This window comes from Cnephaeus nilssonii (genome assembly GCF_951640355.1).
Source record: "Cnephaeus nilssonii genome assembly, chromosome: 7".
Lineage (NCBI taxonomy): Eukaryota > Metazoa > Chordata > Mammalia > Chiroptera > Vespertilionidae > Cnephaeus > Cnephaeus nilssonii.
The window spans coordinates 48,780,691-48,808,635 of record NC_137078.1 but is presented as its reverse complement, the minus strand read 5'-3'; the positions used below and the strand labels follow the sequence as shown (position 1 = coordinate 48,808,635).

Below are 27,945 nucleotides of genomic sequence, written 5' to 3'. Positions count from 1 at the left end.
GTCTAATCCCTTCTCATTCTTCAGGACTCCATTTGAATACCACCTTTCCAGGCAAGCATTCCCTGATTTGTTCTGCACTACCCAACCCCCACTGCTTCTGGGTTGCACAGCACCCTGAGCGTAACCCCGTCACCTCCTGTAAAACGTGGTATTATACTTTTCTGTTTACTTGCCAGCTGCACTAGGTTGCGACTCTTTGTAAGCATGGTCTGTCTTTTTGGGCTTATTTCTGTTTTTCTGCACCTCAGCAAGTCTATGCAGTACATGAACTTAATGAGCAATTGTGACTTGAAGGAGTGAATACATTCATATAAATTGTGCATATCAGTATTTGGTTACTTCCCCAACACACACACACACACACACACACACACACACACACACACACACACACACATTCTCACTACATTCTGGTTTGTGTAGACTTCAAAAAGCCTTATCTGTGGTTTTGTTTTAATTCCTGAAGCTCAGGGTCATGACCTCCGAGAGTAACTACTGCAAGAACGCACATTCATGTTAAGTCTGTTGCTCTTGCCAACTTATATCTTTTCGAGTGAAATTTCAGGGAGGTTTTATATCAGCACCATGGGGATATTTTCATGTTAAACAGGAATGTGGAAGCATGAAGAGAAGTAAAGAATCAGGTCCAGACAACACAACAGATATTGAGCTGGAAGCCTGAGCTATGAAAGGAACACCTCTACCCACTGCAGAATATGACTTAACGTCAAGGGGAGATGGTGTCTAGCTTCCACTCTCCATTTGCTTGCCTCAAGGTTCCCTTTTATAGGACATGGGAGGCAGACATGTATTACTAGGGAGCAAGTTTTACAACTATGATTTCATTCCATATTGTAGTTTCTTGCAAAATGGTTTATTTTCTTCTAATGTACATGTTACCATACACAATCAGATAATTCAGAAAGACTATCCACACCTTTGTCCCCAGACACCCTGCCATACAATGCAGTGTGACAACCAAGAGAACCAGAGCTGTGCTGGGCTCTGGACTAGACAAAGGCACAAATCCCATCTGGGTCTCCTTCAAAGCAAGCTGCTGTTTGCAACAAGCTACCAGATGGTGGTAAAAAAGTTCTTACCTGTTTACTTAATGGGTGACTGGCCTCTGCTTTTATTTAGCCATCTGTTCTGGTCTATGTCCCTTTAACTTGTAAGATCCATCACCTCATTTAAGCTGTTACCTTGACACATTGCAATGTTGTGGACATAATGCTTCTATAGAGGGGCAAATTAATATGGGTTTTCATGATTAGAAGGTTAAATGAGGTAAGGCTGTGGCAGTTAGTGGTGAGATAAGGGGTTTTGAAGAGGCAGAACTCAAGGGAATTTCAGGTGATTGAAAAATTAGGCTGGTTAGACAGAGGGACAGAATTTTTACAAATTACAGAGGCTGAATAAGAGCAAAGACTCCCTTTGGTTGTCTCTGATTTGTGAGGGCTTATGACCATGGGCCCAGAGAGGATAAGGGGCTAGCTTTAGATTTCTTTTCTCCTTTTGAGACATTCTGTGAAGAGCAAAAAGAAACTGATTACCCCAAAAAGTGGTAAGCTAGAACCACAGCAACAACCTCAAAAATATTTAGTCATTCCCAGAAAGATATTAGGTTTCCCTTAAGTTTGAGGAAGAATCAGGGCCAAGCCCAACTTCATGGAGGAACAGTTTGTGTGTCTTCACCCTGGATTTGAAGGCAGAGTTGTTCCAACCTTCACCTTAGCCTGACTCCTTGACAGTTCCGTCCAGATCACCAACCAGGCCCTGAACACGAGGACTTAGAAAGCCCAGGGCTCTGTCTTCTTATTGTATCAGTTCTGGCTCTACCCACTCTGGTCTCCCCTTAAACAACCAGTATCATTACAGTTACTGAGACTCAAAATATTGGGCATCTCTGAATTTTCTATCTGCCAAGTTAGTAACCAAGTTCTCTGCCTTTTCCCTACATTGAGTTTCTTATGTCTTTTTCCACCTTTTTATCCCCCCTGCCACTGCTCTAGTTTTCCATCCCTCATTACCTCTATCCTAGCCAATTGGAATAACCTCCTAGGTAGCTTCAACTTTTAGTCTCTTCCTGCTCAAAGCATCTTAAATACTGAGGTTTGATGATAACTTACAACAGTCACCTTAAAAAATTAAACAGAAGCCTCCTTCAGTTTACTGTCACCTAGCAAATCCACTGGACGTCACAGCTTGGTATCCAAGGCAGTCCCTAGAGTTATCATTTGTGTTTCCAGCATTTTCTATTTCTCTGTGTCCCAGTAAAACAAAGTGGCATGTTTCCTTGCCTCTTTGCTCTGTTCCTTCCTCCTAGAAAGCCCTGGAGGATATTTTATTAAGCTCAGGCTCAAATACATCTCTGCTTTCCCCAATCAGATGCAGTTGCTCCTGCCCTTGTTCCGTAGCAGCACATTTTGGGGGGGTATTCGTATGCTGCTTGGCATGCATTTGTTCCTGCCCTATTGTTAGCTTTTCAAGTCTTACTTGTGCATACCTTATAGCACAGGTTAAAGTTTCCTTCGTGTAGAAGGTGCTAGATAACTACACAGGATAATGATTTGATAGTGGGACTTTGTAAGAATGCAAAAAACTTATCCATTCATTCATTCACTCAATTGTTTGTTGGGTGTCTATTAGTATAGTATGTAAGGTACTTGGATACAGAGATCAGTATGACATAGTATATATCCCAGTTCTCCAGGAACTCACAATTACATGGAGGAAAAGTCACAGAAATAATTGCACAATGAAAAGTGTGCAATATAAGTGCCTTCAAAGTATGGGAGTAGCAGGACTTCTTCTAGTAGGATACATATGTTGGGGATGAAGTGATGAGGGTGGGGAGGAAGCCGAGCAGTTAATAAGGGCTTCCATGGTTGGGAATGTCTCTTTTAGATTTGAAAATTGAATAAGAGTTGTCAAGGAAGATAGACAGGTAAGAAAGGGGAGGGATGGAATGGAAAGATAACCCAAGAAAGCTGCTTTGCTTACTCTCAGAGGCTTAGCACACTAAGGCAAACTAGTCACCAAATAATTATTTTCTGTTTCCAGATAAACATATCCTAAATGACAGCATCCTTTGATACCTTTGAAGGAGAAAGGGAGAGCAATAAAGGAACCTCTGTAACTGCTTTTGGTTGAAAGTCATTCATTCCTTCTTTCTTTTCTTCTTTTTTTTTTTTTTTAATGTTTTGTAGAGAAAGTCTGTGATTGCAGTGAGCTTCATAGCAGCGTTTCTCTTCCTGCTGATTGTGCGCCTTGTAAATGAAGTGAATTTCCCATTGCTGCTAAACTGCTTTGGACAACCTGGTACAAAATGGATACCATTCTCCTACACATACAGGCGGCCCCTTCGAACTCACTATGGATACATAAATGTGAGGACACAAGAGGTAAGACCTCAGAGGGTTATCTGGGATTCGAGGGTATCCATGGTAACAGATTTCCTTTAGGAGCAAGATGTTTTCCAATCACTGAACTGGCTTTTGCTGCCCCACTGAGCTTCTTTGGGCCCTTGACATTTTCTGTATTCTCATTCTTAGACAGTTACAGACACACATCTAAAGTCTGCTGGTCCTTCTGATTCACTGGCTTCATGTGGAGTTGAGGAAGCAATTACCTGTTTTCCTGGTGGTTTGTGGCATAACATACACATCTTGCCATTTATTGCCTCTGATAAGCAGTGACCAGCTAGAGAAGTAGCTGGTTTTATTTCCCGAAGGTCAACTGGTTGGGGACAGCTCTTGGTAGAATTGCAGAAAAGCATTTATACTTTTGAAAACACTAATTCTGAAACCTGGAGCTAGAAAAAGGGCAAGCTGATTTTAAAATTCTCCGTGGCTGCAGAGAAAATGGTATTTAAAGAGTTTTTCAAATTTAAAGGGCTTAAAATCCTTTAAATCCTGTAATCCCTGAACCTTCAAGTCTTTGTGGCCAATTGGTGGTACAGAAGAGACTGGAGGCATATTGACAGCTGGGAAGTGCACACTAGACTAGCACTTTTGCAAGCAAGGATTTGTACCGTGGAGTGAAGGAAAAAGTAATGAACCTCACAAAATGTGAGAAGTGCCTGGAAGTGATTAATAAAAGTGTTATCTCTGTTTGTTTCTATGTAGTGGGGTGAATGTGAGGTTAATATTCATGAATGCAAAGTCCGCATTTGAAGTTGTTGGTAACAAAGGTACAAGTCGTCAGTGTGTCTATATCCTAGAGAAGAGTTTTGGACCCGATCCCATTGAAGGGTCATTTTATAAAGATACTAGAGAGGAAAGTTACATACAGAATGCTACTCCTGTTCTGAGTTACTCTTAACATCCAGGGAGGAGGTGAGAGCTGGCTTCGTACATCCCCTTTTGTAGGCAGTATCATACCTGAGTCTTTGCATCTGGTTAATTTGATTTTTTGAAAATGGTTTCTGTATCTGCAGGATTTACAAGCTATTTATTAGACCTTTATTGTTAGAAAGAAAAAGGCACCATTAATGACACATAAATTCTTAGGAGCCTTGCTTGATGTTTATCCTTTAAATGGTTTCAAATTAATTTTTAAAAAAGGGTCCATGGCTTGAATTTGTTGCATGTCCTATTAATTGATTACCTATATAAAAATGATCTCAGAGAACAGTTTGTCTCACTCTCGTTTTTGTTACTTTTATTTCTGGTTGTCAATTAATATTCTATAACTCTACTGGATCATGTTAACCACTTCACAAGGACGTGTCACAGGCAGAAAATGAAACACACGCCTGAAGTTTTTCACCCATTCCTCTCAGGAGGGAAATCCCACCTCAAATTAAGGACCCTTTCATTTGTTTAAATATTAATGGATTGGATTTTGAAGTGTTAAGGGAAAAACTGACGTGTAGAGGCTGTTATTAAATTAGTCATATTAGCTAAGCTACCTTTGATATTCTTTTGGTGTCGTTTTTAATATGACTTTACCACAGGATATTAATCATTATTTTGACCCTACAGAACCTATTTTTTGGAAGGAAACATAATTACTGAAGAGAGGTGTTTTTTTTAAGCTTCAAAAGAACACAGGCATGGCTTGAGTGAAAATAGGGCTAACAATATCAACTAGCAAAGTTATTATGAGGATTAAATAGGGCAAAGTGCATGAGGTGCCCAGTTCCTAGCTGATGTTTAATGAATGAAGGTTTTTGGGTGTTTGTTTTGTTTTTGTTTTTTTTCTGTTTTTTACTTCTCTTATACTTACCAGTTATGACTTGAAGTTCTCAGTATGAATAAACACTAAACTACCATAGTCCAGAATAACAAACTTTGTATTTAAATTTTAAAGAATTTGAATTCAGGGCAGGTCATTAGAAATCAGAGTTTTGCAACTTAAAACCACAATGAGAAGAGAAAAATAAAGCATATTACTCCACACTAAATATCAAATTGGCAAAAAAATTAAGAATCTGATAATACCAAGTGTTGGTGAAGGTGTGGAACAAAAAGAACTCTTGTACACTGGTAGGTGGAGTATAAACTGGAACAACCAATTTGGAAAAAACAGCTTCCTATTATTCTATAAAGTTGAAGATCTACATAACCCATGCCCCAGCATTTCTTAGAAAAAGAAATCTCTGCTTAGCAATATTTTGTGAACTCTGCTTTCTCCTTAATGCAAATTGTAACTGTCACATGGCATGCATGGACAGCAGGTACTCAGCATTTTTCATGATCACAAGAAACTGGGAATAACCCATATGTCTATCAGTAGGAGAGTGGGTTAAAATTGTGCTACATGCACTAGAATAGTATACAGCAATGAAAAATGAAGCAACTAGCTTCATGTGACAACATGAATAAGTCTTACACAAACATAGTTTTGAGCAAAAGATCCTATATAATAAAAGGCTAATATGCAAATTGTCCCCCCTGACTGGGAATTCGACCAGGAGTTCAACCAGGGGGCATGGCAGCCAGCCAACCGCCTATGGCCCCTAATCCCAGTTGGCCCTATCCCTGATTGCCCCCTCCCCCACCCAGATCAGGGGTGGGGCCGATCGGCCAACCTCCTGCATCCCCTCCCCCTGGCCAGCCTGTCCCAATTGGCCCCGATCGGGTTGGGCCAGCCGGACCCCACTGGTGCACAAATTCGTGCAACAGGCCTCTAGTGCAAGAATAAAAGAATACACACAATATGATTTCTTTATAGAACAGAGGAAGAGGCAAAACTAAATGATGTTGCTTAGGTGCATACATAGGAGGTACAACTAAAAAGGAATAAAAAGTAATGAAATTATTATCATAAAAGTGAGAAAAGCAGTTACTCTGAGAAAAATATGTGGTTTGTGATTAGTGTGAGTTCCTGGGACACCAACAAAGATGCTACCTCTTGATCCAGTTGGAAGTGACATGGGTGTTCACATTCTAAATATTTTTTAAGTATCCATTCATGTTGTATGCACTTTTCTGCATTTCTGTTTTATAATGAAAATTTCAAAATATATTCTGAGCCCAGTAGGATATTTATCGACCAGGAATTACACAAAGCATTTCACCTTATTTAACAGCAAGAAATAACTAAAGAGAAGCAATGAGGCATTAAGCTAGCTAAAACAAACTAGACATATTCACAATTGGCAATTTCATGTTATGCAAAAACTAGTACATATGCAGGTAACTTATTCTTGTAGTCTATGCACGATAGAAAGACCCCATATAACATGAGTGAAGGGGATGAGCAGAAAATTTTGCATGGGAGTTGGAAAACAACATAATACCTAAATAAAATGATAGATTTTCCTCCACCTCAAACGCCTCTAGGTTACATTGACAGGGAAGCAAAATTTGCGGGCTCTCTACCTTCCTCCTCATTGATTTCATCTTTTCTTCTCGCAATCCCAACCCCCACCATCCCCATGTCTGTACTCCATTCGTACTCAAATGCTCTGCGCATTGGTCCTCACCAAATAATGGCTTCAGGTGCAACCCTACCCAGAGATAGCTGTATTAGATAAGATTCGGAAGGAAAAGGTCTTCAAGAACCAGAGTAATACAGCTAAAATGATCGGTGGTGGATTGGGTATTTGGAGAAAATAGCTTCAATAGTGACCCTCAAAGCTTGCTCCAGAAGCAGCCTACGTCCCCATTCATTCTATTCTCACCCAGAGAAGGGTCAGTCGCAATGGCCGAGCTGAGCCAGGTGAACCCAGAGCTCATCTATGTATTTTAAGATCCTGGTTCTCAAGGTTTTCTCACAAGTTTTTCAAAAGAAAGCACATGCTTACCAGGAACCAACAGACTTGCAAGAAATATTTTAAACAGGTAGACATATGAGCAATGATTTCTAGATCTAGAGTGTCTGCAAAAACAATCATTGTTGATGATATTTTTATTGGCTGATGCTTCAGCTAGGCCAGGCATTGCTGTCACTAGACAAAGATTTTTATAAGTGGAAACATTTATGAGAAAAAAAAAACCTGTTTCTCCACTACTGTCAAATGCAAGGTGGGGATGGCGGTGGCTGAATTAGGTTGAAGATTTAGTAGACACAGTGGAGAGCTGGGTTGCTTAGGAGCAAAATCTGATTCTCTGGTTATTTATTATTATTATTATTATTTTTTTAATGAGATGAGTTCTGGTCCCTTTGGCTTGGCCCAAGTGGAAGTATAGGCAATCTCATGAATCTGTGACAGTCTGCCCTGAGGGCCTCACATTTAGTGAATTATACTCAGTTCAAGCTCAGCTTCATTTTATCAATTTACCCATTTTTAGAATGATCTGTTCCCAAGGAAAGTACAAAAAGTAAAAGATAAGGAACACAGGAAAGATAAACCTGGGACTTGCTTATATTTTACATTGTTATAATATGGTTTTCCTAATCCAGACCCATACAAAGGAATATATTGTGAAAATCATGAGGACTATTCTAGAGTACTGAGGTAGAAATAATTAGAATAGAAAGAATTAAATACTCCTCCCACTCTATAATGACCACTTATACCATGCAGTTGGTGATTGGCTCCCATCCTTTGCCCTGTCTCTTTCCCTTTCTCAGCCAGTGTGGGCTAAGGTTCTTATATTGGCGGAGGGGAAGTGTTGAGAATCAAGGAAGCAAAATGAGTGCCAACTAACAGGGTGAGTGCTGGTATCCTGAATTTTGCTGGCCACAGAACCCAGAATTCCTCATTAATTCTATGTTTGAGCCCACAACACATGAGGCAGTGCCAATCCAAAATTTGGACCAGGAGTGATTTAGATTTTGCAAGAAGGCTTATATTTCCCTTTGCTCCCCACCCCCATTAATTTTCTGGCCCACTACCTTAGCTGCTCAGACTTGCCCTGCCAAGTCATTACTGTATTAATAATGCAACCCTCCATTTAAACAGGATTAGACTTAGGGGATCCCACCTGTAACATTAGGGCAGAATCACTGTATTATTGGTTGACCTTTGACAAAGTAAAAAGCATAACCCCATACGTGTTTGGAAAAAGAAATTTCTGCTTAGCAATATTTTGTGAACTCTGCTTTCTCCTTAATGCAAATTATAATGGTTCATTTTGAATTAATTAATTATAGTGGATAGGGAACGTATAAACTACTAAGGTACTGCAGGACTTTGTTCAAGGTAATCATTGTTTCTGCCTATTGTGATCATGGCAGATTCTGAGGGAAAAGAAGAAAATGTAGTTCAGGCTGGATTTTGTTTGTAGTTTCTAGATATGGAATCAGTTTTCCTGTCATGTTTTGTTGTTGCTGGTGCTTGGTGATCTGGTGTGAAGATATTGCTCTGAGCAAATAACCTGCAACTTATTTGCATGAACTACTAGATAAGAGAACGGAACTCTGACAGTCAATAGAATGCCACCTGCAGATCTTCCTGATGATCAGTGGGGATGACAGATGTCTCCCTCACATCTGATAAGAGAACCTTCTTATGCCAGAGCTGCAGAGGTTCTCTGGTATTGGGGGAAGAGTGACCTTTCAGATGATCTTCAAATGTGCTAAGTGAAAACACAAGATTTCCCGAACATAGCAATCAAGTTGTAGGGCGACATATTGATTTGCTTAATCATTTAATGAGGCCAAAACAGACCTCTTAAAAAATGAGAACGTTGTAAAGTAGACTAAATAAGAATACTTAAGATCAGTTGCTATGACAGACAGGCCGCACAGCCTAATTAAAGATGTGCATAACATATTGATATTGCAATAGATTTTCCCAAGTTGTGGTTATAGCAACAATTAAGGAACAGAGCTGACTTTCTTGGAAATAAAAGCACACACCCCACACATTCAAACAAATGTCCACATGTAACTAAAGCTGACATGAATTTTATACATACATACATATACACATATGTGTATATGTATGTATGTATATATTTGAGAATATAGGCTTTGGGTTTTACATATCTATTGAGAACAATTATATACAAATATGTTTCAAAAGTTTAAAACTAATCAATGTAATTGTTAATTAAAAGCTGAATATTCACATTTGTATAATCATAAAGCAAAAGAAATTTCAACCATTAAATTGTTATAGAAAAGGAAACAGCTACATGAACATATAAAGATTAATTATTTGGTATGTGCATATTGGCTTAATCATTTTTAAGATCATTTATCTTTTTCCTAAGTATGAGGGCACATATTTGCTGAGTGGAGACAAGATTATATTTCTCAGTCTGGCTGTAAAACAGCAACTCCAAACAATGACCATTATCTCAAGGCAATCTATGCTCTGCTGGCAGATGAAAGGGTCAGACACCCCTGTGGCTTAAAACAGTTTCAGAAAGCTTTCTTGGGAGATGTGAAGCATGTAGTAGGAGAAGGGTTTGGATAAGATAGGAAGAGAAGAAAAAAGTAGAGTTGGATGTGTAGGAGAAGTTTAATTGCCCCCTGCTCCCTCCTAGGTTCTTTGACTGGTCTCATAATCAAATTGACATAAGATAGATTACCAAGAGTAAAACAAGTTTGATTTCATGCAGGACCCCTACAAAAATCTGAGATTCAAAAGGCAGCCAGGCGCTTGAGGCTTCTATACATACACCCCTGAGCGAAGAAAAAGAGTGGGGGTCTGGGCTTCAAAGAAGAGGAGGTCAATTCATAGGAAGATAGGAAGAGCAGATGTTTGGTATATGCATACACATGTTTGCCTTCCATGCACATAGGTTTCTCAGATGAAAAAGTGACCTCTGGTAATAGCTCTCTTGTGATGTACATTTCCCTTACTAAAGAGTAACTTCTACTGTTTTCAAAGTTTCTCCTGTGTCTGCAGCTCAGAAGAATCCCCATGCTGAAGAGGCACACCATGGGGTGGCACATTCTTTTTTTTCCTTTTTTTATTGATTTCAGAGAGAAAGGAAGGGAGAGGGAGAGAAAAATAGAAACATCAATGATGAGAGAGAATCACTGATCAGCTACCTCATGCAAGTCCTCTACTGGGGATTGAGCCCGCAACCCAGGCATGTGCCCTGACCCGGAATCAAACTGTGACCTCCTGGTTCATAGGTCGATGCTCAACCACTGAGCCACACCAGCTGGGTGGAGTGGCACATTCTGCCACCCTTCAGGAAAAAGAGCAAAAGCAAAAGTTCAGAACATACACTGTCCATTTCCCTTCAGCACCTACCACTCCCAGCAGGCCATGGGTACTACATTAGAAGTCACCATCAGCTCCTGGCTGTGTTGGTAATCACCATGGCCTCACATTCCATCCATCCATTTCTTACCTCTCTCTGGTTCCATTACCCTTTGTCCTAATCTCTGGGCTCCTCATTTTGTTTAGCTGATTGTCCAATCTTAGAGAGCCCTTACCTTGGTCCTGCCGACCTGAAAACTACATAGGAAGCCAGGCCACTTAGGTACCCCAACATGGAAGTGGCGCCCCATGCTCAAGGGGCCCAGGAGACACTGCCACATGTTTGCATGATCCTCTGTCTTTCCAGAGAAGGAAATCAGACACATAGGGGGGCAATAAACAGGCTACTCTGATTGAAATGCGACTTACTCTGGAGTATAGAGGATAGAAAAGAATTCATTAGGTAATTATGATTTTGGAATGTGAATAGAATCACTGGAAAGGGAAAAGCCAACTCATATTTGCAAAACAGTGACCCATATACAGGCAGTCCTCGGGTTACATCAGACTCAACGTACATCGTTTTGTGGTTATGTTGCCATCTCCCATTTATTTACATATAAAAAAAAGTTCTGTCATTTCGATGTATGCACATATGTGCTTTATGTTTTTTATTATTTATTTACCACAAATAAAGGTCAGGAATTGTTATCTTTCTTTAAATTTTTTTTTTTTTTACTGTGTCACTTCATTACTGCTGTGTATGTGCTCCATGTGAGTGACGTAGGTGCTTATATAAAGTGGGTTCCGACTTACGGCAAAAATCGCGTTATGTCGCCCCATAGGAACAGATCTCCGATGTAATCCAAAAACCTACTGTAATATATTCATGAATAACTATATCCATATTCATGCACTAATGTATAGAAATATACAGAAAATACATTCATCCATATATACATATATGCAGCAATATATACATATACACATGCTCACAGAACAATTTATATTTTCTTAAATATAAACATACATACACTGTATACATATGTACTTTATTATATAATAAAACCAGAGGCCCGGTGCATGAATTTGTGTGTAGGTAGGGTCCCTCAAGGTGGCCTGCAGGGATGGGGCCCCAGCTTGCACCTCCCAGCTCACAGCCCCAGCTCATGGCCGCAGCCACGCAGCCCTGCAGCCCCACCTGGCACCCTGCCGTGGCTTGGCCCCACCCCCTCACCTGCTCCACTATCCCGCCACAGTCCCCCACTTGTCGGGGCCTATCTAGGCCGGCAGTGCCTCTATTGCCGCCCACTGCCAGTGCTGCCTTACAGACGCCCGCCATGTTCCACACCGCCCCCTAGTGGTCAGTGCACATCATAGCGAGTGGTCAAACTCCTGGTCCAATTCCTGGTAGAACAATTTGCATATTTGCATATTAAGCTTTTATTTTAAAGGATGGTTAACATGTGTAATTAGGTATATATATAGTGCCTCTTATGCTTGCCTACTCTCCACCACCCCTTTATTACAGAAACAGTCCCTTCCCTCCTGACCATAAGGGTGTGCAGAAGATTCAGGCTAGTGATTGGCCAAATAAAGGATTGGTCAAAAGGTAGCTGCATGGCCCATTTTGGGCCATTCTGAACCCTTCCCAAATTTTATTGTTTTAAGTAATGCTGTGGGGAAAGATCCTCTTTTCTTTGGTAGTAGTGTGTTGGTATGGGGATCTCTGAGTGTCAGTGGCCTTGGGGAGAATGAGACCAAACACTGAGAGAGGCACTAGCTAAGGGCAATTCTCTAGTGTCAAGCCCAGCTGTTCTTGAAAGCACTCTACTTCCCCTGGTCTGGGGATATAAGCCAGAGAATTCTTCTTTTTCATGTCTTCTGGTTTGAACTATATTTTGGTCACTTGTAATCAAATGAGTCCTAGCTGATACGTTATAGTTATTTTACAACAACCACCACAAAACCTGCTGAAACTCATCTTTCAACAAGGTGCTGGCTGGGAGAGCCATCTTTCCAAATCCATACCTGCAAACTTCTGGGAAACGGAGCAGGAGGTCACATCTGTCAGTCTATCAGTCGACCCTGGTGTCCACAGAGATGCGTGTTCTATATCTTCCTGCTGAGGGACATATGTGTAGGAAATGAGCTTATCTTTTGAAAAAGGGAAGTAAAGGTCACACTTTTCCAAGGTCATAAAGCCAGAAAATGGCTGGACAAGACTGATAACTACTAAATTTCTAATCCTACGCAAATGATAGATCACATACTTTTCATTTTAATTATTCAGAAGAAATCTTCCCTATTGCTATGAGGCATCATCAGTCAAAATAGATTGATTTTCACTTTACAAATCACATCTGTTATTGATGAAAGATCCATTATCATAGTTTTCAATGTTTCAATTGGTTCCACCGGAAAATATAAGAGGGCTTGATTCATTGCAGAACCTTAGGTAGAAAAATGCCCTTTTACTAACTGTCATCTTAATACACTTCACAGGAGCCTGTTAGAAATTCAAATATCAAATTGCCTCACCTGAGATAAGCAAAGTAAAGCAAAGCAGAGCACCCAACAAAGAGCACCCTGATTTGAGAGTTGAAAAAGATGATAGAACTAGCTGTCCCCCATGGTAAGAGTTTTTGTTCAGCATTTCTCAAGTTCCAGTTAAATAACCTGACAGAGTAGGTAGAAAAGAAAACAAACAAAAAAATTCACCAGGTGGCAGTTAGTATTAACCATGATTATTAGTCAGTCATCAAATAATAAGTGTTCACTCTGTCCCAGATAAAGCACTAAGGCTCAGCAATGAATCCCACTTTAAAGAAAAATTAAAATTGGGGTTCACCAAGGAAGAGAATAAGACAGACTGGCTTGCAATTATCCTAGAAAATACCACCCAGGGGGCATGGACATTTCAGCGTAACAGTTTCATTATTTTCCTGTCAAGAATAGTGAACATTCACGTAACTTCAATTAAACAATTGTATTCAATGTCTGGCAGATAATTTGCCACTAAGTAGATGGCATCAAATTGTGATTTCTCATTTCCCAGAGTAGACTTACAAAGGCTTACTTACAAATGAAAAATATTCATTAAAGACTTTTTTTTACCTCAAAATTAGCTATATGACTCCTATATCAAATGTTATCTCACAAGGCTTTGAAAATTGTATACCTGGTTAATCGAGTAATCTGGCTTATTAGAAACGTTTTAAGTAGTAAAAGGAAAATGAAATTGAGTTCTGATATGGCAATGTAGTGGTCTAAGATAGCATGACAGTTGTCCTGCTGTATAATACCAGGGCCTGCTGGATAAGATAGGATACATTATTTAATGCCCAGTTGGCCTTGCACAAAAGAAGGGAAATCTTCAGGCACCAGCAACTGAGAAGGTATGGAAAGAGATGTAAGCATGAAAGCTGATAGTGTGGTTTCCTGGGGGGTTATCAGTATCAATCAAAACTAAGGGGATGGATAATATCAACCCTGCAGGACTAAAGGAACCTGGGTTCAGCAGAAGCAGAGACTGAGATATGCAGGCACTGCCCCGTCTTCACCACCCCTCCCCCGCAACCAATCAGACTGAAAGCTGGGACTTGACCAGCTCCGCCCTAATAAAAGGCTAGGCTAGGAAACAAACAAACAAACACATGAAAACTGGCACAGAGAACAGATAAGGAAGCTTATTTATATCTTTAGTCTTTGGATAACAAAAAATTACCCCTGGAAATTAATTTTAGACTTTGAGTAAGGCCAATTATCCTCCATAACATGGGTGGGTCTTATCTAATCAGTGTAAGGCCCAATAGAACAACAACAAAAAATACATGTATTTTTACATATTCCTTTTTAAATTATTTTTTTTTAATTATGGAAACAGCTCTGGAGTATTTCACAGATAATATTGCTTAAAAACTAAAGTACTTAAGTCTAGTGATTTTTTTTTTAGTAATAAATGCAATACATACTCATTGTAGAATAACTAGAAAACATGTTTAAGGAAAAAGTCACCTAAAATGTACCACCCAGATATAGCCCATGACACTTAATATCTTTTAAAAAAAATATATATTTTATTGATTTTTTACAGAGAGGAAGGGAGAGGGATAGAGAGTTAGAAACATTGATGAGAGAGAAACATCAATCAGCTGCCTCCTGCACACTCCCTACTGGGGATGTGCCCGCAACCGAGGTACATGCCCTTGACCAGAATCGAACCTGGGACCCTTCAGTTCACAGGCCGACGCTCTATCCACCGAGCCAAACTGGTTAGGGTGACACTTAATATCTTTAGCTATTGTCTCTAAACCTTCTTTCTCTGTCTACATTTAGAGTTGACATAATCCTCTACATAGGCTTCTCTATCTCACTTATTACATTTAACATTATGAAAAAAATGTTCTGTACTTTAGGACAAAGAAGCATTTTCTTCTTTGCAATTACAAAGCATTGCCTCGTGCCCAGCATATAGTGGATTCAACATGTGTGATCCAGTGAATTTTCTGACTTGAACTGACAACCCCTCCGTGAAACCACTTAATGGAACTTGCTGACCAACGCAACTTCAGTATCTTCTGTTGCCCTCACAGGACAACTGAAATCAGTTGGCAAAGAGTCACTGATCTCAGGCCTCAGAAAATTAGTTAAATCAGTAAAATAGTATGCAGTCTGTAAGGACTAAAAGAGAAAATGACATGTGGAGTGCTTAAGCACACAGGTTCACTATCCCGTATCCCAAATCCTTTGGGCCAGTTACATTTTGGAATTTCGAATTCTTCCATTGAGGATGAGGATAGAGCAGATGAGCAGTATATTGTGAAACACCATAACTGGGTACAGGGCAACACATTGCAATCAAACAGTAATAGCAAAGCATTTTTACAGCAAGTCATGTGAATAACGACAATAAGTAGACCCTCTCCTTGTGCTTTACAAGTGTTCATGGTGCATTATAAGAATCCCTTGTGTCTGGGTTGTGGAAACACCCTCCAGAGGCGTTTCAATCCTTTCGGCTCTAGCTGGGGACCAAATTTTTGGTTGATTTCCCAGCTTGCAGAATTCCTAGAAAATGCAAGTAGTAAAATTCAAGCTGACCCACTAGGGTCTGAAAAACAACTTCATAGACAACCTCCAGAATAATGTTTGACCAAAATACCTGGGCATTATGGCCTGGCCAAGTTGACAAATAAATGAAACATGACAGTGTATAAGGCTTTTAATGAATCATTGAAATGTTCTCACAAGTACTCTCTAGGTTATGTAAAGTCATTTTCCCATATTGTAGATGAGGAAATTGAGACTAGGGCAGGTTATACAACTCGCTCCAAGTCATACTTGCTCAAAAGGCAGAACTGAATCTTGAAATCCAGATGTCAGAGCCCCAGATTTTAGTCATATGGTCAAAGAAGGAGCATCCAATGTGTTGACACGTTATTTTCTATATTGGCCCTGCTTCATTTGCACAGTTAAACTGCCTGTATCTGTATATGTAATTTAATCCTGATGGCTTTTGTTGAGTTGGGTGCCAAATATTAGAGTTGAGATTTTACTTAGTGCTTGTTCTGAGCTGCTGTAAGTCAATTATCTTGTTGCAGCCCACATCTGGACAGAGTACAATCATGCAGCTCCCCGCACGACTTTTTACTCTATTGTACTAATAGGCATAACAACCGCAGCATTACCATTCTTGCTATCTTATTGATGAACTGACTTCATGTTTCTCTCTTTACATTTTTCAAAAGATACAGTGCTTTTTAGGGGTTACTTAAGCCGTGTTCCAAAAGCAGAATGGTTGATAACTGTGTTTCATCCCTGGCTGCCTTGCATTCTTGAAATATGTACTTTCAGACAGGATGTGTTGAGGACAGCCTTTCAGAGGGAAATGTTGACTTTCCCAGATTAAAGAACAGGTTAAAATACAGTCTCTTGATTTTAAATTAGGTAAAAATTAATATTGGTTGTCAGAAATCCACTGAGGATGAAAATGAGGCAGAGTTTTAGGTGCTGAGCTATGTGCCAAATAGCCCTTGTGTTGTTGTTTTTGTTAATCCTCACCCAAGGATATTTTCCCATTGATTTTCAGAGAGAGTGGAAGGGAGGGGGAGAGACACACAAAGAGAGAAATATTGATGTGGGAGAGACACATTCATTGGTTGCCTCCTGCACCAGGGCAGGGCATCGAGCCTGCAACCGAGGTTTGTGCCCTTGATAGGACTCGAACCCAGGACCCTTTAGTCCCCTGGCTGACTAGCCACTAAGCCAAACTGGCTAGGGTTTGTGTTTCTTTCTTGAACATCTACTTCAAAGAAACAACTGTCTTTGATATCTCTGGGAGCCACATGAATATGACTTGACTCCAATTGCCCTCATCATCTTAAGAGTTTATTTATTTGTTTAGTGCATGGGTCAGTGATCATTTTGCTTATTTATTTCTCGAAACTGGCATGATCATTGTAATTTCCATTTTCATTAAATAACCCACTCTCAGGCGGTTGTTATTTTTCCAACTTAGAGTTTTGGAATGGAGTCACCTAATATGAGGTCCATCAACCCTTCGGTGAGTGGCGTGCTTGTGTTAAAAATTCTTATGCTGACAAAAGCACAGGAATCATGGCAACGGAATAATGTTCACCATCCGAGCCACCTTGACATTTTCCTGCTAGTAGGAAGCTTTCTTTTTTCTTTTTTGCTTTTAACATAGAAGAATGCATTTTAAATTCTGTAGCCTACATAATCATGCCCACGAGCTTTCTCTTTTCAATGCATCTTGCCCCCATAACTAGTTTTCTCTGTAAGTGATGTTAAGTATGCAGAAAGCCAATTAGGAGATTCCACTTAGGATTCCTCCTCTTAACTGTATCTCAAAACTTATGTGGTATAACTGCTAGCAAAAAGACACGAGAAGAAGAATAATGTATTCTATATTGGCCCTTCAATTTCTCAACTTTATGCCTCAGTTCAAACTGGCAAGTTTCTCTCTGCTATCTCTATCTACTTGTTCCTCAAAGCCCAGTCCAAAGTCCATTTCCTTCATGCTGATTTGCATAATTCTCCTTAGAAGTCACAGCTCCTTCCTATGAACCCTTTCAACACTTTGTATGGTAATTAATAATGACAAATACTTGTGTTATGCTTTGCAGAATTTATGGACATATTATTCCACTTAATAAATAATTCTGTGGTTTTGATACTATCCTCCATTTTAAACTGAGAATGTTAAACAAATGGGAAACAGAGAGGCTAAGGAATTTGTTTTATGCCACAGAGCTGTCCTCTGTCTCTACCATCAAATCTCTTTCTTTGCCAGTTATAGCCTGTTGGTTTCCAACCATCAGCATCATCTTAACCAACCCTGTTGAAGACTTCCCTTTGTCAGGCGTCCTTCTAAATTGTTCTTATGCAGCAGAAGCAGCAGCAGCAATACCTGACACCTCCTTGCCAGATACTCAGATTTCAAAGTAACTCTGTGCAATCGGTACCATTATTATCCTGGTATTTACAAAGGAGTCATCCAAGAGTTGGAGAAGTTAAGTACCTTATTCAGGGTCAAATAACCCCTGGGAGCATCACTGTCTTTCTGTATCATAAATCTGGTCTGTAGTCAGTGAAAATGATGCAAAAACTCACAACTGCCAGTCACCACCCTTCAGCCACCATTACTACAGGAAGATTGAGCGCCATCTCCTTCTGCATTTACAATATTTCATGAATGTATTCCATTGGCAGAATTTAAATGACATCTGGCACTATAGTGGCAAGGAAGTTTGGGAAATGTAGTTAGCTTTCCAGCCCCTGCTACATAGGATGGGGGAAGAAAACACAGAAGAAGGTAAAAATGGATACTGAATACTAATGGATGATATCAGCATCACTATTGCAATGATGTGAGACTATTGGCCACTCCCTTTGAGTAAGAGCCTGGTAAGATGGTCATCGAATATTTAGTCACCTTGGATGTGCAGTTGGGGGATATGTACAACCACATGGTTCCATGTCACAAAGAATGATTACTTGTTAATGATCAGTGAATTCTGGACTGAGAAAGGAGTGGGTGTTTTCTACAGCTACTGAGGAGAAGCTTATTCTCTCCTTAATGGAAAAGCAGGTAAACCAATACCCATAGGGCTATCCAGATGTGTTCCTATTGGCAGCCACTCAGTGGATATGTAGCTATCCAAATACTTTCTTAATCCTTCAACCCTAAATCATGATGGGGGAAAACCTCTGCTCTCCGTTTCCTGCTCAAATGCTATCCCATTACTTCTTGTCCAGACCATTTCTGCAACTTGTCTATTTAAATACTGGAGAAATTGTCCTCAATTCCTCACCTGACCAATAGCTTGCAAGTTCCCATTCTAGTAATGGCCCTAGCATAGAAATAAATGGCCATCGTGGTATCTTTCTCACTACTTCCAATTGATTAGGGAAGAGTTTGCTCTGATGAGTATCTATCTCAGGTGGGCTTTTGTTTGAAAAAGTATCAATACTCATTTTATGAGGAATAAATGTAAATGCTGACATTTATTTACCAAACAGAGTGATTACTTAAAAATTACTAGCTAATAATTGCCCTGTTTGTTGGTATATTGCATCTTTTCCGATTATCCTTCTCTTTTTGTAAAGAAACCTGCTTAGAGTATCTCATGGATTTTTCTCCCTCAAGTGTGCTTTCCGGAAGTTTCCTGCAGGATTGATTGGAACACAAGGATTTCAGTTCATGGCATCCTGTTAATCAGCTCAGATTTGTTAAAGTCATTAGTGTTATAAATTTTCTTGAACTCACAATTTTCCTTACCCAGGGTTAATTCTGTGGCATTGTGTTAGTGTGGGCAGGGAATCTTCCACCAACTCTGTGTTCTTAATGGAGCTTCCCCGGGTTAATGACGGTGGGGATCCCCATAGGGAAAATAAGGCATTTGGTTCAGACAACTTATGGGAGCTGAACCTGCTAGAATGCTCTTCTGGGGGTTTCCTTACTGATCTGTCAACAACTGGTGCCTGCAGCCCATCAATTCCTCTTCACTGAAGCCTTGCACTTTGCTTACCCCGTCATTTCATTTTTCTCGTTTTCTGACTCATGAAAAAGACCCAAAAACGTTTGGAAAAGTTGGGACTCGGCAAATTGTAAGATTAATTTTCCTATGTTAGTCCCCATAATCTGCAGATTGCGATAAAGGTACTTAACTTCATTGAGCTCTCAGTTGCCTCCTGTAGAACAGTCAGTCGATACCACTTCCTTGGAAAGAGGTCAGGCTATGGCGAGTCAGGTTTTCACCATGTTGAGGCTGTGCCACGTGTTGAAGAGCTAATGGCACTCCTTGAGGTAGTGGATGAGGTGGTTACAAGGTTAGAGCTTGTGTTAGCAATCGATCCAGGAAAGTCTTTAAGACCATTCGGTCTACAGTCTCTGACATCTGCCCATCTCTCGGCTCATCTCTCATTGCACCCACTCCAATGCTTTGGCCATGCTTTATCAGTGTGAAATCCAAAATAACAATATATTTTATACCTTTCTGAATTTTCAAATGCTTGCCCCTCCTCTCATTTGCCTGGTGATCTATTCACCTTCCAGGCCTTTTCTGATGACCTCTTTTTGCTTTGTGTTCCTAGTGTAGCTTCTACCTATTTCTGTCAGAGCACCTATGACATTTATTCCCATTACTGTGTACAGAGCTGACTTCCGCTATAAACTGTATGTTCCAAGTCCTTTACATTTCCTTCCTGCCAGTAGTGGTGCCTTCACTCAGAGAGAAGCACATTGAAAATATTTTAAAATGTGGGAATTTTAGTGTAGTATTTATTTCAACCCTAGCAGAAATACAAATTAGTTTTTTCAGAAATGTGGCTCTTCTCAATTATAATATAATCAGTAGGTGGGAATACTCAGCAGATTTATATTTTATAAAATCATAGGAAGGAGGACCAGTGAATTAGAAGGTATGAGGCAGATTTGGGCTCAGTATGAGTAATAACTTTCTGGGCATTAAAACTGTTCAAAATTGGAATGTGCTATCTTGTCAAATAATGAGGTTTCAATGACCGAAAGTAGTCATACCAAGACTCACAGGGAGGTTATTAAATATAGATTCTTAAATTGGTTTGGAATAGGTGCTAGCCAAGATCCTTTCTAATCTTAGATTCTATTTTTATCTCTTTAACTCAGTTCAAATATCATTAACTTTTTATAATTGCCAATTATGGATTCAATATATATCAAGTTATCTCAATCTTTATTTAAATGTTTTTATTAATCAAAGTCAATGAAAAAAATTTACCTTCTCCTCACCCCCCAATGCTTCTAGCTGTCCTTGTTTATCCATATTTTCTTTCACTCCTTGTCTATCCTATATAATAAAAGGGTAATATGAAAATTGACCCTAACTGGCAGAACGACCCAGAATGACCGGTCACTATGATGTGCACTGACAACCAGGGGGCAAATGCTCAACTCAAGAGCTGCCCCCTGGTGGTCAGTGCGCTCCCACCGGGGGAGTGCTGCTCAGCCAGAAGCCAGCTCATTGCTGGCCAGCGCAGCGGCGGTGGCAGGAGCCTCTCCTGCCTCTGTGACAGCACTAAGGATGTCCAACTAACGACTTAGGCCCACTTCCCATAGGGAACTGGCCTAAGCCGTTAGTCGGACATCCCCTTAGGGCTCCCAGGCTGCCAGAGGGATGTCTGACTGCCAGCTTAGGCCCATTCCCTGGGCCTAAGCTGGCAGGTGGACATCCCTCAAGGGGTACTGGACTGCAAGAGAGCACAGGTTGGGCTGATGGACTCCCCCCCCACCCCCCCGCCAGTGTACAAATTTTCATGCATTGGGCATCTAGTATATATCATAAAATTTCTAAGAGTTTTATAAATATCTTTCAACTTATAACTTATGCCAATCAATACTTAAATGATAGGCCATATGCAGAAAGAGATACTAAGAAGACATCATGATTGTGGTAACTAACATTTATCAAGTGTTTACTAGGATTTTATATATATGCACAACAATGCCATGTGGTAGGTACTATTTTCCTATTTTGTAGATGAGAATACTGAGGCACAGAGAGGTTAATTTGCCCCAAGATCATATACTAGTAGCTTCTGGGTTGAAGAACCTAAGCAAACTGATCTAAAATCTACCCTACAACAATAAAGCATTACTGACTCTTAATAAATTTAATAAAAAATTTACCTTCTGCCTCACCCCCCAATGCTTCTAGCTGTCCTTGTTTATCCATATTTTCTTTCACTCCTTGTCTATCTTATATAATATCCTTTACCTTCTAAGGATATCCTTTACCTTCAAAGATGACTACAAAAAATAAAAAATAAAAAAGATGACTTTACCTGGTAGAATTACATGTGTTTGCTTTACTCGGGCAAGGTTGTTCTTGCTTTTACTTTCCTAAAGATTTCTTCTTTCAAGTTTCTCTTTATTGTTGTTGATTTATGGTATTCTGGCATTGGCCAACTAAATCCATGCATATCTAATCTACTAGGGGCCAGTGCACGATGTTCATGCACTGGGGCAGGGGTCCCTCAGTCTGGCCTGTGCCCTCTTGCAGTCTGGGACCCCTCGGGGGATGTCTGCCTCAGAGGGGTCCTTAGTGCTGCCACGGAGGCAGGAGAGGCTCCCATCACCGCCGCTGCGCTCACCAGCCACCACCACCATTGCGCTTGCCAGCCATGAGCTCTGCTTCTGGTTGAGTGGCGCTCCCTCTGTGGGAGTGCACTGACCACCAGGGGGCAGCTCCTGTGTTGAGCGTCTGCCCCCTGGTGGTCAGTGCGTGTCACGGCAACTGGCCATTCCACCGTTCGATCAATTTGCATATTGGCCTTTTATTATATAGGATACCATTTCTGATTTTCTAAACTTCCCATATATATATATATATATATACTAGTAGCCCATTTGCAGGAAGAATCCTGCAAGCGGTCGCTGTGGCCACGTGCGCTACCGCTGCTGCCGCCGCCATTGTGGCTGCCACGCCTGCACCCGCGTGCCGCTGCCGCCCGCCCCGCTCTGCCCCGCTCCGCCCCGCCCACCCCCGGTCTTTCCCTCTGGCAGCCACCTTGCTTTCCGCTTTTCCTCCCTCTTCCTTCTAAGTTGTCTTCCATCTTCACTCCTCCCTCCCTCAGCATATACAAATTAACCGCCATCTTTGTTGGGTAATTTACATACTTGCCCTGATTGGCTGGTGGGCATGGCTTGGGTGTAGCGAAGATGCAGTCAATTTGCATATTACCATATTATTAGGTAGGATATGTATACACACACACACACACACACACACACACACACACACACAATTTTGCTTTTGTGGGAACCACAATAGTATACAATAATCCAGTGACAAATTATAAGCATGAGTCCCTGGAAAGTATAATTTAGAGAATCAGTTTTCAAACATTAACATGCATCAGAGTCACCTGAAAGATTAGGTAAAACACCAATTTCTGGGCCAGTGGATGTGAAGTCAGTTTCAAAAGTCTGCATTTGTTCCATGTTCCCAGTTAATACTGATGCTTCTGGTCCTGGGACCACACTTTGAGAGGCTAGGCGTTTTAGAGGTTAAGCTGGGTCACAGGTATCACATGCATTTTTAGAAAGCTTCACAGGTTATTCCAATGCATACCCAGGAGTTACACATATTCATAGTATTACTCCAAGTCTTTAAAAAAACTTGAGCTGATACCATTCAGTCCTCTACTGACTTTATTCTAGAATACTCTATTTTTCACTATTTGATAAAATATCCACACCTAACTTGCCTCAAAAGATCACTTGGGAATAGAACTTTTCTTGAAGCATACCTCAGAACAGATCAAGTAAGTAAGTAATTGCGGCTTTTAATAACTCCTTTTCCAATTTATGTTTTCCAATTGCCATACATAGCCCATCACATAGTAGATCCTCAAGGAATTTTTTAAAATGAAAGAATATTTCACTAGGCTAGATTGACTGACCACATATCTCTAACCATGCCAGAATACCTTTGTTCTGATAAAAAAAAAAAATTAGTAATTTTATTGATCCAAAAGAAGCATGTCAAATTGTTTTCCTCTTCTTGCTATTTTCAATTTTTCCAATTTGGGCTCAGCCAGCAGTGCCACCACTAAACGGGCTGCATGGATTTTAATAAGGACTCCTATTCCTGGGAGGATAATAGGCAAGCCTGGAGGGCAGGGTTGCACTCTCAAAGCCTGCCTGACAAGAGGCAAAGTTCAAAACGCAAGGGCAGGCGGAGAAGGCTGGAAGGAAGCTGCAGTTTCCCACTGTGGATTTCCTCAGAGAGTCATTAGCTCACCAAGAAGAGCACAGGGTAGATTGGATTTGCATGAGGGAAGCAAGGTAGAGCTCGGTTCTCTTAATTTAGTTTTTTTTGTGGCATTATTTTAATTGTTTGTTGCAGTAATAGAACTTGGATCCAAAATGTGTTTCTTAGTATTGTATTTCTTAGCATTGCAAGGCATGGAATATTTTTTGTTTTTCCCTAATGATCGTCATGGATGACCCTTGAATTTATTGCGTTAAATAGATCCCAAGGCAGTAGGATAGAGATCTCCAATTCCAAAGAGTGGTGCTTCAGGGTGGTCTAAATGAGGCTCTTGTGTCCTTTTCATCAGGATACAGTCAATCGTGGGCCTCAGCACATTAGGCAGTTTACAACACAGTCCTATTCTGATTTGATCTTCACTAGAAAGTTGGGAGATGATTATTGAAATATTAACCCCAGCCTCTGCAAGTTTGTTAACAATGAAACAGCCAATGACTGATGAGGGCTGTGACGACGTGTCAGGCTTCCTCTCCCCCAGCTTCATGCCTGATTCCAGACACTGCACTGCCAGTACCTCTGTGTGAGGAGCTCCTTTTATTCCCACTTGTCTGATGTGGAAGGTGGGTGCATTGGTCAAGGTCAAAGGCAGGGGTAAGAGCTGCTTCTGGAATCACATCTCCTGGATCAAGGCAGAAATGCACCCTATTCCTCCGTACCAAATGGACCCCTTCGTTATTTCCCCCTTCCCATTGGTCTGCTGCATGTTTGTGAGCAGCAGCTGCCTGGAGCACGTAGCCAGGGCTTCTCCAGATGAGCTGATGCGCTGCCAGAGTGGAGACTAGCCGGGCTCACTTCACAGGCCAAGAGGACATCTGCATTTGCCTCTCAGCCCCAATTATTCAAATCTGCTCCCAGCTGGAGGGATGAGAGGTCCGCAGAGAGGCCAGTTTCTGATCTCCAGACTCCCTTTCACCCAGACCTGCCCCTCCTGTTGCGTAAGCAGAGGCCAGGATGAGCTCCCTGGGATGCGGAGCACAGTAATTCCCAGAGTCCCCAGGCACCCTCTGGCTGCTGTGTCAGCAACTGGCTGCTGGCCCAGGCTCTGCAGGGCTCTGGAGTCTGGAGCCTGCTGGCCCTGAGGCAAGAGGGCTGCCAGATGTGCGTGCTAACAAATGGCAGGAGCTACTGTGCGATTATAGCGGCACAGAAATAAGTCGGGAAATTATCTCTCCCACTGGGCTTGGAATCCAGGGTAACTGAGGCAGCAAACAAACTTGTCTGTGTGTGTGTGCGCGATGGAACTGGTGTTCTTCTGTTCAGGGTTGTTTTCTTCTCAGAACGAGACCTCTGTGAGCTATCTAAAGGCTGAGAGGTTTAAAAGCAGGTTGGCTAGTCCTTGCTACCTAAAGTGTGGGCTGGAGGCCCCCCTCACTTGGGTGCTGGTTGGAAAGGTGGCATCCAGGAACCAGCCCCGAACTACTGAATTACAATCTGCATTTTAACAAGCTCTGCAGAGGGTTTGCTTGTGTGTGTGAGAGGAGCCCCGACCTAAACAATACTCAGGAACCTGGGGAGGATCTTAGGGGCATGCGGGATACTTCCTCTGCACTTTTGTAGCATAACTTGGTCTCACAGAACGGGGTTCTACCTCCAGTTCTGGGGATAGAGTGAATTTAATCCTCCTGTCTTCTCGGGCCTGGAGCGGCATTTCCAAAGGGCTGTGTGAAGTGGTGTACATCCAGACAGGGGATCTGCAGCTGCACGAGCACCACAGGCTCTCTCCTGGCAGTCTTCGGACCACGTGGCCCTCTGTGGAGTAGCTACCCACTGCATTGCACCCTAAGGACAGAAAAGCCCACAGCTGCCCTGCGCAGGGGAGCGGCGCAACTAATGGAGGAGCAGCGTACTGAAAATGAGGCTGTGGCTATTAACATTTTTATGGGTGGACTGCTTTGCAAAGCCGAGGGAAAGTATGACTCTTCTAGGATTAATATATTTAACAAAAAGTGTGCCAGGAGGAGAGGCTTCTGCTGATAAATAGGATTATGCTGTTGATTTATCCAGTAATGGAGACTTGAAATTACAGGAATCGATGTGTATGTGAAAGCCATTGTCGTCTGGTTAATTATGTTTTGCCAGCATTATGGGGAAGCACTTTATGCTCAGGGCAGCCGAGTGTATTTCAGCCAGAAACCTGCATTATAAGTGATGGGCCGAAATGTAGATACAGACAAAGCCACCTACAATTCCAGGTTCCTGGACACTTGATGTCTCCAGAGGCCTGCCTTCCCGCCCCCTGCATCGGGGCTGTGGCATTTAGGTCTCTTTCCTCTAGTACCATGGTTTTTAACTGGGGTGATTTTGCACCATCCCACTACCTCCATGGGCCATTCATGAATATCTGGAGACATTTTGGTTGTTGTAACAGGTAGGGAGGTGGTGTGCGTAGAGGCCAGGGATGATGCTGATGCTAAATATCCTATAATGCACAGGGCAGTTCTCACTCTCACCCCAAGAAAAGATTATTTGGCCCAGAGTATCAGTAGTGTGAAGGTTGGGAAACTCTAAGCATTCTTTCCTGTGATTCTGACCCAAACAATTGGGACCAAGTTCATATCCTGTTTGTCAGTAGATATAGAAGTGAGGTCTTTGGGAATTATAGTCATCTGGGATTGTCTGCCAGAACAGACACCTAGGATGGAATCTAGATGAGCATAGAGTTGGAGATGCTGAAATGGTTCCCAGGGCATTGCCACCTGCCTATCATTGATAGTGATGCTGTTTTCAGGGTCATTCTCAGCTTTCTTTTTCCTTTTTTCAAAATTGGTTTTAGAGAGGGAGGAAGGTATGGATGGATGGATGGATGGAAGGAAGAAGGGAGGGAGAGAGAGAAACATCCATGTGAGAGAGATACACCCGTTGGTTGCCTCCTGTATGTGCCCCTAGGGGGATCAAACCTGCAACCTAGGTATATGCCTATATGCCCTGACCAGGGATCAAACCCACAACCTCCTGGTACACGGGAGGACACTCCAACCAACTGAGCCACACCAGCCAGGGCTTAGCTTTCCTCTTTCTTCTTTGTGGTGAATCAGCCATTGGTTTGGAAGGCCTAACCGGCACATAGTTTCAGCTCTGCTATTTGCTGAGCGACCTTGAGTGTGGGAGTAGAACAATGGCCCGCACAGATTTCATGGAACCGTGCATACAGTACTTTACATGCATAACAAAGGCCACTTGCAGATGTGATTAAGTCAAGGGCCTTGCAAGGAGATTACCCTGGAATATGGGAGTGGGCCCAATGTGAGCACGAGGGTACTCTTAAGTGAAAGATGGAGAGGGGGGAGTCAGGGTCCGAGATTTAACCTTTTGCACTCGGATGTCGAGTGTGACTCAGCGCGGTTAGCATTAGAATAAAGGAATCGAGAAAAAAGCAAGCGAGTGCAAAGGGTTAAAGATGCTATGCCACTAATTTTGAAGATGAAGTAAAGTGGGAAGAAGCGACCATGAGGAAAGTGGGCCACCTCCAGAAGCTGGAAAAGGCAAGGAATCGGATTCTCCTCTGGAGCCTCCAGAAGGAACATACCCTGCCGATACTTTGATTATTGCCCAGCAAGGCTGGTTTGGACAAGTGACCTCCATAACTGTAAGATAATGAAAATGTGTTGTTTTAAGGTACAAAGCTTGTGGTAATTTGTTATAACAGTGGCAGGAAACTAATATAATAAGTCAGACATTTTCCCTCTTTATGTCCCACTGTAAAATGGGCCTTCATTCATTCATTCATTCATTCATTCAGCAAGTGCTTATCAATTGCCTCTTATGTGTCAAGCACTGTTCTAAGCACCTGGGATAGAGCAGTGAACAACAGAGACAAGCCCTACTCTAACACAGTGACAGGAGAGCAACAAACACACAAAAAATGTGACTGTATGAATGGTATGTAAGTGGCAAGTGCTCTGAAGGGAAATTAAAGCAGTCAAAGCACCTGGAGTCCCTGGCTATTTCTTAGGCGGTGTTCAGGGAAGGGTTTTGCGATAAGGTGATATTCAACAGAAACCTCAAGGAGCTGAAGGAGAAAACCATGCAGCCATCTGAAGGAAGGATGTTCACAGCAGA

At 41.5% G+C, this 27,945-nt stretch overlaps 1 protein-coding gene across 5 annotated transcripts in view; it reads left to right on the top strand.

The window, feature by feature from the left end:
• Positions 1–27,945, top strand: part of ST6GALNAC3 (ST6 N-acetylgalactosaminide alpha-2,6-sialyltransferase 3) — a 506,749-nt gene that overhangs the window by 212,797 nt on the left and 266,007 nt on the right. For all 5 annotated transcript variants that reach the window (XM_079776114.1, XM_079776112.1, XM_079776115.1 and 2 more), the window contains exon 2: positions 3,210–3,404. In XM_079776114.1, the coding sequence (XP_079632240.1) occupies positions 3,210–3,404 (195 nt within the window). The remainder of the gene's footprint in view (positions 1–3,209; positions 3,405–27,945) is intronic.